Here is a 14,319-nt window from a genome sequence, read left to right on the forward strand (position 1 = left end):
CTTTGTCTTTCTTCGTGTCTCTCTCTCCCCTCTCTCTGTCTGTCTCTCGCTTTCTGTCTCTCTTTATCTCTTTCTTTCTCTCTCTTTGTCTTTCTCAGTCTCTTTCTCCCCCCTATATGTCTCTGTCGTCTCTTTATATCTTTCTTTTCTTTTTTTGTCTTTTCGTCTCTTTTCCCCCTATAGTCTCTGTTGGTCTCTCTTTTCTCTCTCTCTTTCTTTTTCTCTTTGTCTTTCCAGTCTCTTTCTCCCCACTATATGTCTCTGTCTGTCTCTCTTTCTCTCTCTTTCTTTCTCTCTCTTTGTCTTTCACAGTCTCTTTCTCCCCCCTATATGTCTCTGTCCCCCTCTCTGTCTGTCTCTCTTTATCTCTCTCTTTTTTTTCTTCTTGGGCTTTTTCAGTCTCTTTCTCCCCATATTTTCTCTGTCCCTCTCTCTGTTGTCTTCTTTATCTCTCTTTCTTTTTCTTCTTTGTCTTTATCAGTCTCTTTCTCACCCATATGTCTCGTCCCTCTCTCTCTGTCTCTCTTTATCTCCTCTTTCTTTCTCTCTTTGTCTTTTCAGTCTTTTCTCCCCATATGTCTCTGTCCCTTCTCTCCCTCTCTCTGTCTGTCTGCTTTGTCTTTTTCAGTCTTTCTCTCCCCCCTCGGGCTCTGCCTCTCCCTCTGTGTGTCTCTCGGGCCCTCTCGCTTTCTGTCTCTCTTTGTCGGTCTCTCTCCCTCTCTTCTCTCTCTCTTCTCTCTATCCTCCCCCCCCCCCCCCCCCCCCTATCACTTTTGCTCTTTCCTCTGATGGTCTGATGTGAAAGGCGAAGCCCCAGAGAGGAATGCATTCGGACCTCTCAGAGCTTTTTAAAAGCAGAGTGCCCGGGGGGGGGGGGGGGGGGGGGGGGGGGGGGAAATGTTTCCCCCTCGCGGAACTTTTTCTTCAAGGGAAATCTTGACAGGGGACGGGCAGCAACTAAGGTTATTTACTTTTCTGGTAAATCATTTCTTCTATAAAACATACAGACGCAGTGAATTATAATGTCTCTGTTATTAGAAAAAAAAACAACTTTAAAATGTAAATGAGCTCTGAAATCAAGACTACACCAACATAACAATGCAGCCATCACACAAGACCACCGCATCGTGAAATCAAACATATTGTAATATTTTAAACATATTGCAATATTCTGCGATATATTGCAATTTATAACTTTTTTTTTTTTTTTCCAACTTCTAATTTTTCCCCAATTTCAAACGACGTCCCCAAAAGGAAACAGTTTCATCTAAAAAACATTTCTCTTCATCTCACTTCTATGTTTTTGCTGCAAAATGGGACAAACTGACCAAACACATTAAATATATATATATGTGGTGTGGTGGTGTTTGTGTGGGTGTGTATGTATTTATAATAAAATATAAAAAAAGATCCATATCAGTTGGTTATCTTATACAATTTGACCCCTAGATTAGAGACTCTACACAAGGTAGGTGTGTGTTGTGTGTGTGTGGGGTGGTGTGTGTGTGTGTGGTGGGTGTGTGTGTGGTGGTGTGTGTGTGTGTGGTGTGTGTGTGTGTTTTTGTGTGTGTGTGTGTGTGTGTGGTTTTGTGTGTGTGTGGGGTGGTGTGTGTGGTGGGTTCCACAAAACAAAAAAGTTGGTCTTTGTCTCCGTGGATCCCCCACATTTTAAAAGCCACAGTGCTGGGAAAGGTTTAAATGCTGTTGTGGGATTTATAGCGGCGGGGGGGGGGGCGGGGGGGGCTGTTATCACTCTGAACGGTTCCAGATATGAGCCGGTGGAGCAACATGGCCGACGACCTTCTGCATGAGTGATGTATCAGAATAACTAAGTTATCCGTGAAATGGCAGCACGGCGGCTCGGGGTTAGTCTTCTTTCCCCAAAGCAAGTTGGCGCTTGGTCAGGTTTTTTAATTAATAATACATTATGAGGTTCATAAGGGGAGAGGTTACCTCCCTTTCTTCTGCTTTACCCGCCCAGAGAATTTGGGGGAACGGATTAGTGCTCAGGACACCGCAGGGTTGGGGGAGTATCACTTAAATTTCTATTATGTGTCCTCTGTTGTTATTTAAACCCCCAATGGAGCACAAGACCTAAGTTGTCTGTATTAATATGGAGGAAGTTTAGATATCTTCTCCCATACGTGTCTGGTGTGTGTTGTGTGTGTTGGTGTGGTGTGTGTGTGTGTGTGTGTGTTTTTTGGGGTGTTTTTGGTGGGGTGTGTGTGTGTGTTTTGGTGTGTTGTGTGTGTGTGTTTTGTGTGGGTGTGTGTGTGTGTGTGTTGTGGTGTGTGTGTGTGTGTGGGAACCAGAATGTCATGTCGGGTGGTCAGAGCTTTATACAGAGTCAGTTATTCTGTGAAGTCCATCAGCTGTTCGCAGGTCACAGAGACCTTTCAGCTGTGCAAGACACACACAATGCTACACACACAAATACATGCAAGTACACACACGCGCGCACACACACACCATGCGACACACACACATAAATGCAACCCCACACACAGTAAGAGTGAGAGAAGCAGCTGACGTTGTATTTCTGGATCTTTCACCACTTCAGCTCAAACTTTTTATTGCGATCTTTATTTCAGTTGGAAGTGTTTCTGAGCTGGGAGCCAGCGGAGGGCGAGGCGTGTGTGTGTGCGTCGTGCGTGCGTGTGTGTGTGTGTGTGTGTGTGTGTGTGCCTGTAATACTGCAAACATGAGCCACAGCCGTTACAACAGAAAAAGAGAAGGTGCTAAAAAAAAAACAATCGATAGATAGATACTGATCCCGAGAAAAATGGCCTAAATGAAAACGCATGAGGTGGACAGCGAGGGGCTGTAAGGCCCAGCCACTCATCATATCCTCTCCGAATGAGGCAGTGATGTCATCTTAATATGCAATGACAGGATAGAACTTTGTGTATTTTGAGTTTAATATTTCAGAGTGGGTAAATTGGGGCGTCTCTCTCTCCTCCCGTCACTGTCGGTTGTGTTTTGGGGTTTGTGGGCCGTGATGCTGAGAGACGAGCGACCCCGACACGGCTGTAACGCAACGATGTGGAGACGCTGTCGCCGCTCGTTCATGTCTCTGTTCCTGAGACACGGCTATTAATCTGTCTGTGTCTCTCTCTGTCTGTCTGTCTGTCTGTCTGTCTCTCTCTCTGTCTGTCTGTCTGTCTGTCTGTCTCTCTGTCTCTCTGTCTCTCTGTCTGTCTGTCTGTCTGTCTGTGTGTCTGTCTCTGTCTGTGCATGGTGTGTGTGGTGTGTGTGTTTCTGTGTATGTGTGCGTGCATGGGTGTGTGTGGTGTGTGTCTCTGTGGTGTTGTGTGTGTGTGTCTCTGTTCTGTGTGTGTGTGTGTGTGGGTGTGTGTGTCTCTGTTTCTGTGTGTGTGTGTGTGTATGTGTGCGTGCATGGGTGTGTGTGATGTGTGTGTGTGTGTGTGTGTCTCTGTTTCTGTGTATGTGTGCGTGCATGGTGTGTTGTGTTTCTGACTGTGTGTTGGGGTGTGGTGTGTTCTGTGTGTGTGTTTGTGTGTGTCTCTGTTTCTTCTGTGTATGTGTGCGTGCATGGGTGGTGTTGTGTGTTTTTCTGTTGTGTGTGTGTGTTGTGTTGGTGTGTGGCCTCAGGGGGGGGGGGGGGGGGGGGGGGGGGGGGGGGGGGGGGGGGGGGGGGGGGGGGGGGGGGGGGGGGGTGTTCTGTGTGTTGTTGTTTCGGTGTTTGTGTGTGTGGTCCTGGCTGTTTCCTGTGTGTGTGTCTACTGTGTTCTGTGTGTTTGTGTGTATGTGTGCGTGCATGGGGGTGTGGTGGTGTGTGGTGTGTGTGTCTCATGTTTTCTGTGTGTGTGTGTAGTGGGCGTGCATGGGTGTGTGTGTGTGTTTTTGTCGCTGTTTCTGTGTGTGTCTCTGTTTCTGTGTGTGGTGTGTGTGGGTGTGTTTGTCTCTGGTGGGGGGGGGGGGGGGGATTGTGTGTGTGTGTGTGTGTGTGTGTGTGTTGGTGTTGTCCGCGTCCTAATGATGCTTTTGCAAGCCTACAGTTCCTTTAACAACCAAAACAAAAAAAATTCTCCAGATGATACTACTCCTTGTGAAAACGGGGGGGTGGGGGGTAAAAACATAAAATTTTCCAACAACGGTGGGCTGAAGTGGCCTAAAGCTGCCGGACGTGTTCAGAATTTGGGGCTTTTTTTGTTTTTTTTCTAACCGCTCCTTTGTGTTGTGGTGAAGTTTGCATAAACACTTTTTTCTACGCAGGAAAAATAGTGATTTCATAATAATATATTTAGTATTATTTTCTCCTGATGGAAATCTGAAAGTCGAGTAATACAGTGGGAGTCAAGGGGGGGACCAGTAATGGAAAAACACCAATAGTGTGGTGTGTGTGTGTGTTGTGTGTGTGTGAGTGTGTGTTGTGTGTGTTGTGTGTGGTTGTGTTTTGTTTGTGTGTGTTGTGTGTGTTGTGTGTGTTTATTGAAGGGACAACGAGCGGGGGATGAGCTGGCGTGACGTACACAACAACTATATCGTAAATAGAAATAAAGTTGTCAGAGTGTCTGCTCTGTTCGCCAACGTCCTGAAGTCCAGGGTACGTCACGTACTTGAAGCTCCCAGATGCGGTTTACTCGCTTCCTCACACACGCATATATATAAGACAACACAAACACACACACACGTGAAACATAACACCACACACCGAAATCATAGATTGTCTAAGTAATACGTCAAGTTTTGTAGATGAAAACACAGTGTTAGCATGGTTAGCATCGCTAGCCTCTGTCCGACTGATCGGGCCTGAAGCGTCAGCTGCTTTACATCGTCTGTTTTACCATAAACGGGAGCCTCATTTACTAACTGGCCATCACTCTGTGTTGATAAGACTTAAACTATTGCATTGAGATCATAACCTATTATGAATATTTTACTAGTTAATAAATCAAGAGAATAAATGCTCACGGTCTCATAGACTTTCATAGAAAACAGACTTGTGTTTTGGAGGCCGGTGGAGTCTCCCCCTGCAGGACGTTAGGAGAATCGCCATCTTTAAGGCTGTCCCTCCCCCTGCTGGACGTTAGAGAGAATGCGCTTTAATACTAGTCTCCCCCTGTATAGACTTACAGACTGAATACAATAGACGCTACTCTAGGACCATCGTCACCCCTGCGGGACTCATTATAACGAGAATGCAGCGTTAAGGAGTCTCCCACTCTGGACGTTAGAGAGAATTGCATCTTTAAGGATTCCCTGCTGGACGTTAGATAGATGCAGCTTTAAAGGAGTCGCCCCCTGCTGGACGTTAGAGAGATGCAGCTTTAAGAGTCCTCACAACCCTGCATGAACAGTTAGAGAAGAATGGCGGCTTTTAAGAAAGAAATCCTCAAACCCCCTGCTGGACGTTCGAGAGATGCAGCTCTTTAATGAGTCTCCCCCCTGCAGGACGGGAGAGAGAATGCAGCTTTAAGGGGTCTCCCCCTGCGTGGACTTAGACGAGTAATGCCTTTAAGGAGGTCTCCCCCTGCTGTCGTTAGAGAGATGCAGCTTTAGTGATTGAGTGTCCCCCTGCTTGGACTGTTAGAGAGAATGCGCTTTAAGCGTCTCCCCCGTCTGGCCGTTGAGAGAATGCAGCTTTTAGAGTCTCCCCCTTCTGGAACGTTAGAGAGAAGGCACAGTCTTTAAGGTAGTCTCGGCCCTCCTGCAGGCGATGAGAGAGAATGCAGCTTTAAGGAGTCTCCCCTTCTGATCTTAGAGGAGAATGCAGCTTTACGAGTTCTCCCCCTGCTGACGTTATAGAGAATGCAAGCTTTAGGAGTCACTCCCCCTGCAGGCCGTGAGAGAGAATGCAGCTTTAGGAGTCTCCCCCTGCTTAACTTTTCAGAGAAATGCAGCTTTAGGAGTCTCCCCCCTAGCTGACGTTAGAGAGAATTTTTGGCAAAGGCTTTAGAGTCTCCCTCCTGCTTGGACGTTAGAGAGAATGCAGCTTCAAAGGATCTCCCCTGCTGGACGTTAAGAGAATGCGCTTTATGGAGTCTCCCCCTGCTTGTCGTTAGAGAGATGCAGCTTAGGAGTCTCCCCTGCTGGACTTTAGAGATAATGCAGCTTTAAGGCGTCTCCCCCTGCAGGACGTTAGAGAGAATTCAGCTTTAAATGTTACGGTCTCTGCTACACGTGTTCTTGATCGAGTCTTGCAGTAGAAAGTGATGTTCCCCTTTTATTCCTGCTTTATTGTCAGTTCCCCGCTCGTCCTCCCGTCTCTGTGTCTCTCTGTTTCTGTCCCTGCTGTGTTGTCGTTGACCCGCTCGTCCTCCCGTCTCCGTCTGCAGGGGTGAAGAAGGGCGACCGCGTCTCCATCTACATGCCGATGGTGGTGGAGCTGGTCGTAGCCATGTTGGCCTGCGTCCGCATCGGGGCCGTCCACTCCATAGTGGTGAGACAAAACTCGTCCTTTTTACGTCTTTAGTTTTCTTTGCTGTTTGGTTTTGACTTACATTTGCACTATTTTTATTTATAACTGTATTATTACGCTCTTATTTTCATTACCGTATTGTTTACATAGGCCAAATTTATGGGGGCGGTGTCACTAATGGACGTTTTTGTTGTGTTTTCGAGGTTTTTTGTTGCGTTTTTTACCTTTTTCTAGAGTTTTTGTCGCCTCTCTTCACTTATTTTTTTTTTTGAAGATGTTTTTCTAAATTTTTGCACGCCATTTTTAACGAAATATTTGGCGCTTCGTTTTCAACATTTTTAGCGCTTTTTCAATTATTTGTCTCTTTTTTTTTATTGAAGTTCACGTTCATTTTTTCCAACATTGTTCTCTATTCTTGAGTTTTTCCTCCACAGGTTGTAGATGTTTTTGTGCCGAGGCTGGTGTCTAAATACAAAACTCCTATGTATTGGAGAGATCTACAACGTCCCTGTTATGATGGTGTTGCATAGTCTGTCCACCAGAGACTCTCTACAACGTCCCTGTTAGGGATGGTGTTCATAGTCTGTCCACCAGAGTACGCTCTACAACGTCCCTTGTGATGGTGTTGCCATAGTCTGTCCACCAGAGGCGCTCTAACAACTTCCCTAGTTCGTGATGGCGTTTGCATAGTCTGTCCAACCAAGGCGCCTCTACAACTGCCCTGTTTAGTATGTGTTGCATCCGGCTGTCCACCTAGGACGCTCTCAACGTCCCTGTTAGTGCTGGTGTTGCATAGTCTTGTCCACCATAGGACGCTCTACAACGTCCTGTTAGTGATGGCGTCCCATAGTCGGTCCACCAGAGGCCGCTCTACAACGTCCTCTGTAGTGATTGTGTTTGCATATCTGTCCCCCAAGTGACGTCTTCTACACGTCACTGCTTAGTGATGCGTTGCATAGTCTGTCCACCAGAGGACGCTCTCCACCTCCTGTTGTGATGTGCGTTGCTCAGTCTGTCCACCATAGTACGCTCTATAACGTCCCTGTTTAATGATGTTTGTTGCATAGTCCTGTCCACACAGAGGACGCTTCTTGCAACGGCCCTGTTTATTGATGGCGTGGGCATAGTCTGTCCACCAGATGACGCTCTGCAACGTCCCGTTGGCAACACTGTATTTTTTTTTTGAGGGGTTTTTGGTTTTTAAAAGGGCTTTAAGTTTTTTTTAAAATTTTAAATTAAAAAAAAAAAACAAATTTTTTAAATCAGTTATAAAAATGAAAGATGCTGAAAATGGTTTTTTTTGGGGGGGGGGCTTTGGGCCAGTTTGGGGGTTTCCCCTTCGGAGTTTTCCCGTGCGAGAGGACCCGGACCGGGGTGTTTAATTTCGTCACAGCAGGGGGTTTATTGGGGCAGGGGTTTTGCCAATCATTTTAAATTCCACCCCACCAATTTAAAAATTTCTAGCCAATCAAGGGTGGGTTGGGGGGGCCAAAAAAAAGGGGGAAATGCCAAAGTGTGGGCTCCCCTGGTAAAATGGCTTTAAAAAATTAGATACGCTTGAGTGGAAAGGATTTAACCCTCTGTTTTTCCCCAAAAGTTCTCCTATGTTCTCCTCCTTTCTCCTCTGTTGTCTTTATGTTTCCTTTATTTTGTCTTCAGTTCCCCCCCCAAAGGGGTCCAAAGTTCCCCCTCTGTTCCCCCATGTTCTCCTCATGTTGTCTTTTTGTTTCTCCTCATGTTGTTCCCTTTATTTGTCCCCCCTGTTGCCCCCATGTTTTCCCTAAAGTTGCCCCCATGGGGCCCCCCCATGGTTTCCTCATGGTTTCCCCCATGTTGCCCCCCGGGTTTCCCCCATGTTTTTCCCCATGTTGCCCCCCCCCTGTTGCCCCCCCTGTGCCCTTAAAGTTGGGCCCCCTTTTTGGGCCCCCCTTTCCCCCCTGTTTCCCCGTTTCCCCATGTTGCCCCCCTGTTGTCCTTTTGTTTTCCCCCTTTTTGTCCATGTTGCCCCCAGTTGCCCCCATTTGGGGGCCCCCATGTTCTCCTCTGTTTTCCATGTTCCCTCCTGTTGTTTCATTTTGTCCCCCTGTTCCCTCATGTTTTCCCTCAGGGTTTCCCTTAAAGTTGCCCCTGGCCCCCTGTTTTCCCCCTGGTTTCCCCCATTTGGGGCCCCCCTGTTTTTTTCCCCCTTTGCCCCCATGTTTCCCCCATGGGTTTCCCTCATGTTTTTCCCCCCTGTTCCCCCAATTTTTGCCCCCAAAGTTGCCCCCATGTTTTCCCTTTTTGGCCTTCATGTTGCCCCCCGGGGGCCCCCATGGCCCCCATGTTGCCCCATGTGGGCCCCCCCGTTTCCCCCATTTGGCCCCCCCCTGTTCTCCTCATTTTGGGCTTCAGGGTTTCCCTCAGGTTTTCCCCATGTTTTTCCCCCCCATTGGGGGTTTTCCCAAAGTTTTCCCTCGTTTCCCCATGTTTTCCCCAAAAGGTTGGGCCCCCTGTTTCCCCCAGTTGCCCCCCTTTTTTCCCCCATGTTTGCCCCCCCGTTTTTTCCCCATGTTTTTTCCCCATGTTTGGGCCTTTCCTTTTTGTTTTTATGTTGTCCCCAAAGTTTTTTTCCCCTGTTTTTTCAAAGTTGTCTCTTTTGTCCCCATGGTTTTAAATCATTTTCTTTTTAACCCCCAAAAAACATGATTGAATTCCAAAGCTCTTTGCCCAAGTACAAATCTCTACTTTCATTATTTTGGGGTTTATTCTATTTTTACCTTGGTTAAAAAAAATGGAAGGGTTTTTTGAAATGGGGTTTGGGGTAAAAGTTGACATTTTCCCCGTCTTTTTTGGAAATTTTCTCAACACCATTTCCCTTTTTTTTTAGGGCTCAAAATTCCCAAATTTTTGCTTTTTTAAATAAAAAAATTAGGTAAAATTTCCTTTTTTAAAAAAAAGGGTTTTTTGAGCCCAAATTCCAAAAAAAAACGTAAAACTAAAATTAATAAAATTTAGGTTACGTAGTTTTAAATGCACACCCCACACTCCCATTTTGGGGGGGATTTTCTTTTTGACCGCCCCCGAGTAAAAATATAATTTAATAATTAAAACTTTTCCCTTTCTCCCGTCTGTCCTCCGTCCCCCCAGATGGTTTCCCATCGGGGAGATAAAGGGTTCAACCTGAAGGGTTTTGTGACGGAAGCCCCCTGCAAAATTCAGGGAAAAGTAAGCTTTCAAAAGACCCACCCCACACACACACCACACACACACACACACACCCACACAACCCCCACACCCACACACACACTACTTCAAACAAAAACAAGTGAACCCCAAAAAATTTCCCCTGTTTTTCAAAATTTTTTCACTTAGTCGCTATACATTAAGGAAAAAATGTCTCTTGGGGCCTGGGCCCACAACACCCCAACACAGATAAAACCATGCGCACCCACACATCACGACACACACACACAAAACACATTACACCTATGGGACACAAAAAACTCACCCCACATTCCCCACACATATATATTTTATATATTTTTATAATATATAATAAAACCCCCAAAAAGACAAATAAAAACACACTTTTTTCCAAGGATATTAGTTGGCAATTAGTTTGAAAAAATTAAAACAAATGTCTCTACGGGGCCTGGACACACACATGCACGGACGCACGCACGTAACACACATTCACTCACACACACACATATACACACACAGACAAGTGAACACACACATTTCCATGTTATATATAGTTGCTAAACAGTAAGACAAATGTCTCTATGGGACCTGGACACACACACACACACACACACACACACACACACACACACACACACACCCCCCCCGCTGGTCCTGTGCCTGCTGTGTGTGAGGCGGTGACACCGTGTGTCTCTGTGTCTCTGTGTCTCTGCAGGGGTTTCCCCATCCAGAGGTGCATCATGCTGAAGCACCTGTCCAAAGACGCAGGGGACGCTCCTCCCGGCTCCCAGTCTCCTCCCGCCAAGCGGCCCTGCCCCGACCTGCAGGTAAACCCTCAACTAGAAACCCAGACTGGGCCGTTCCAGACCAGGCCAACACCTCAAACGGGAATCAAGGCTGTGGCATAAAGCTATATCCATATTTTGATTTAGAAAATGTCCCAGCGTCGCTGTTTCAGGGCGTCTCGAGATGGCGCGTTAGGAAAGAAAAAGTTCTTTTTTTTCAGCTTTTTTAAAAGTTTTTGTGCCTTTTCCAAGTTGTTGTCGCTTTTCTGTAAGCTCGTGTCCCCTTTTTTCAACATTTTCGTTGTTAAAAAAACAAAAAAAACAAAAAATCTGTGTCACGTTTTTTTTTGACATTTAACATAACAGATGCTTCAGCCACATTTTAAATGTCCAAAGTCTGGACCCAGAGTGGATCTGTAGTTGTGTCATTTTCATTTGTAGACTGAAAAACCTGTTCTCAGTTTGGGGACACGGTGAATACAGAGAGAAAACCTTTTCACGGGCCTTTAGTATTCAACGCTGGACCGATATATGATTGTCTAGCAACATATTGATTATCGGAGAATCGCGGTGTCGTGATGTTAGCCGTAGGTAGGATTGTGAAGATCCAGGACTCCTAAAGCTTCCCTTAACTTCTCAACCCGAGGTGACGCCCTGTTTTTCTTTTAATTGTGGGCTCTTTAATTTGTTTTGTTTTCATAACCAATCCCCCTTTTGTGAACTTCTCCTCCTTCCTCCTCCTCCTCCCTCCTCCTTCCTCCTCCTCCTCCTCCTCCTCTTCCTCCCCCCCCGTCCAGCAGGAGAAACAGACAGGCAGAGTAAAGAGAACGCGTCCTGTCCCGCAGGTATAAACCTCCAAACCACCCTTTTTTTTTTTTGTGTTTTTTTTTTTTTTTTAAAGGAACATGTCGCCCACGAGCAGACTCCTCCCATCACTGCTGCACGGTGGAAACAACAAACATAAAGCACCATTTTTAGATTTTTTTAGGGGCATTTATTGTGTTTCTGTCTGTCTTTCGTGACGTTAAATCTAGAATTCTGCACATTTGTAACTGATTTATTATTTGGACCCAGCGACGGCGCTTTGTCATTCCTGTGATTTCTGACGGTTCTGAGCGCATGTGAACATGGAAATACCAACAAACCTCTATTTATATGAATATTATAATTAGAGCTCTTGGTTTTCTCCACTTATTTACAAACAAAGGAACATCTGGACAGTGTCTGCTCCAGGTGGAACGGTACAGACGTCACGGTTCAGTACGAGTTTGGTACAATGGAGGGGAAAACACAACAAAAATGCAAAAAAATACTAGAAGTGTAAGCAGTCTAGACCGCTCTATAGTTTACAGATAGAGCAGGTCTAGACCGCTCTATAGTTTACAGATAGAGCAGGTCTAGACCGCTCTATAGTTTACAGATAGAGCAGGTCTAGACCGCTCTATAGTTTACAGATAGAGCAGGTCTAGACCGCTCTATAGTTTACAGATAGAGCAGGTCTAGACCGCTCTATAGTTTACAGATAGAACAGGTCTAGACCGCTCTATAGTTTACAGATAGAGCAGGTCTAGACCGCTCTATAGTTTACAGATAGAGCAGGTCTAGACCGCTCTATAATTTACAGAAGAGCAGGTCTAGACCCCTCTATAGTTTACAGATAAACAGGTCTAGACCGCTCAAATAATTACAGATAGAGCAGGTCTAGACCGCTCTAAGTTTACAGATAGGCAGGTCTAGACCGCTCTATAGTTACAATAGAGCAGGTCTAGACCGCTCTATATTTTACAGAAGAGCAGGTCTAGACCGCTCTAAAATTTTTACAGAGAGAGCAGGTCTAGCCCGGGCTCTTAATTTAATATAGAGCAGGTCTAGACCTTCTATAATTTACAGAATAGAGCAGGTCAGACCGCTCTATATTACATATAGAACAGGTCCTAGACCTCTCTAAAATTTAAACAGATAGAGCAGGTCTAGACCTCTCTAAAATTTACAGATAGAGGGTCTAGACCACTCTATAATTTACATATAGGCAGGTTTAGACTTCTCTATATTTACAGAGAGAGCAGGTCTAGCCCGCTCTATAATTTACATATAGAGCAGGTCTAGACCGTCTATATTTAAACATATAGAACAGGTCTAGACTCTCTATAATTACAGATAGAGCAGGTCTAAAACCTCTCTATAATTACAGATAGAGCAGGTCTAGACCTCTCTATAATTTACAGATAGAGCAGGTCTAGACCTCTCTATAATTACAGATAGAGCGGGTTAGACCATCTATAATTACATAGAACAGGTCTAGACCGCTCTTAATTTACATATAGAGCAGGCTAGACCGCTCTATAATTTACAGATAGAGCAGGTCAAAACCGCTCTATAATTTACTATAGAGAGGTCTGACCTAAAACATGGATAATAAAGGATAGAATACAAGAAATAATATTTGAATATGTACAAGTTGAGAATACAAAAATGCAAAAACTTCTTAAATAGTGTGATAAATATGTAGATAAACCAGTTGTGCAGGTTGCACTTAGTGCAGTATTGTGGTGAAATAAGCCCTGGACTTTATTGTGTTTTTATCTTCGATTGTATTGGATGTATTTTCCTGTGGAAGGAATTCTTAATTAAATCAAATTAAATCTAATATAAATACATGTACCGTTCCACACGTAGTATCTGCTGACACGGCGAAACTCAAATCAAGTCGTAAATCATGATTCATTTTTGAAAATGACATGTCAAATTGGCTAAATTTGGAAGATTTCATGAAACATGTTTGCAGGAGAATCAGAATTGACATCAACATTTAGACCAAAGTCTACAGACATGTAAAAGATGGAGGTGCTTGTGTTTCCTGAACCATGTGAACTCGCTGGAATACGCTGTGTTAACCCTTGTGTTGTCTTCATGTTCGGGACCCTCTCGTGTCCCTCGGGACTTATTTGGTTTTTTTTAAAAACAGATCTGACATAAAACTTTACTTCAGAATCTATTGACAAATATTGTCTTTATCTCAATTTCAAACCATTGAGATAACACAGAGTGCAGGCCAAAGGTTTGGACCCACTTTCTCATTCAATGTGTTTTTATTTTCACGACTATTTACACTGTTTTTGTTGTTAAACGAGAACAAAACCCCCGCAGACACGGGGAGACGATGCACACTGAATCAGAAAGGCCCGGGGCGACCAGGGTTCGAACCCGGGACCTTCTTGCTATGTGGCCACAGTGCTTAAAAAATAGCTCTTTTTAGCTTTAAAAAGCAGCTGTTGTTATTGTCTTTTTAGCGTTAAAAAGTAGCTGTTGTTATTGTCTTTTTAGCGTTAAAAAGCAGCTTTTATTTTCTTTTTAGCTTTAAAAAGCAGCTGTTTTTATTGTCTTTTTAGCTTTAAAAAGCAGCTGTTTTTATTGTCTTTTTAGCTTTAAAAAGTAGCTGTTGTTATTGTCTTTTTAGCGTTTAAAAAGAGCTGTTTATTGTCTTTTTAGCTTAAAAAGTAGCTGTTGTTTTTGTCTTTTTAGCTTTAAAAAGCAGCTGTTTTTATTGTCTTTGTAGCTTCAAAAAGAGTGTTTTTTTTTTGTCTTTTAGCTTAAAAGCAGCTGTTTTTATTGTCTTTTTAGCTTTAAAAAGTAGCTATTTTAGCTTTAAAAAGCAGCTTTTATTGTCTTTTTAGCTTTAAAAAGCAGCTGTTTTTGTTGTCTTTTTAGCTTTAAAAAGTAGCTATTTTAGCTTTAAAAAGCAGCTTTTATTGTCTTTTTAGCTTTAAAAAGATTTAGCTTTTTCCCTTTAAAAAAGAGCAGTTTTTTTTGTCTTTTTGCTTTAAAAAAGTAGCATTTTAGCTTTAAAAGCAGCTTTTTGTTTATTTGTCTTTTTAGCTTTAAAAAGCAGCTTTTATTGTCTTTTAGTTTTAAAAGTGCTATTTTAGCTTAAAAAGAGCTTTTATTGTCTTTTTAGCTTTAAAAAGCAGC

General features: G+C 44.1%; 1 protein-coding gene across 1 annotated transcript in view; it reads left to right on the forward strand.

Annotated features, from left to right (window-relative positions):
• The window catches only part of LOC116693032 (acetyl-coenzyme A synthetase, cytoplasmic-like), a gene marked incomplete at its 3' end in the record, with an annotated part of 34,279 nt that overhangs the window by 8,238 nt on the left and 11,722 nt on the right, over positions 1-14,319 (forward strand). The window contains 5 exon segments of the mRNA XM_032521703.1: positions 4,524-4,567; positions 6,300-6,403; positions 9,558-9,586; positions 10,281-10,392; positions 11,148-11,195. Of these exon segments, the coding sequence (XP_032377594.1) occupies positions 4,524-4,567; positions 6,300-6,403; positions 9,558-9,586; positions 10,281-10,392; positions 11,148-11,195 (337 nt within the window).

This window comes from Etheostoma spectabile, chromosome 7 (assembly GCF_008692095.1).
Source record: "Etheostoma spectabile isolate EspeVRDwgs_2016 chromosome 7, UIUC_Espe_1.0, whole genome shotgun sequence".
NCBI classification, from domain to species: Eukaryota; Metazoa; Chordata; class Actinopteri; order Perciformes; family Percidae; genus Etheostoma; species Etheostoma spectabile.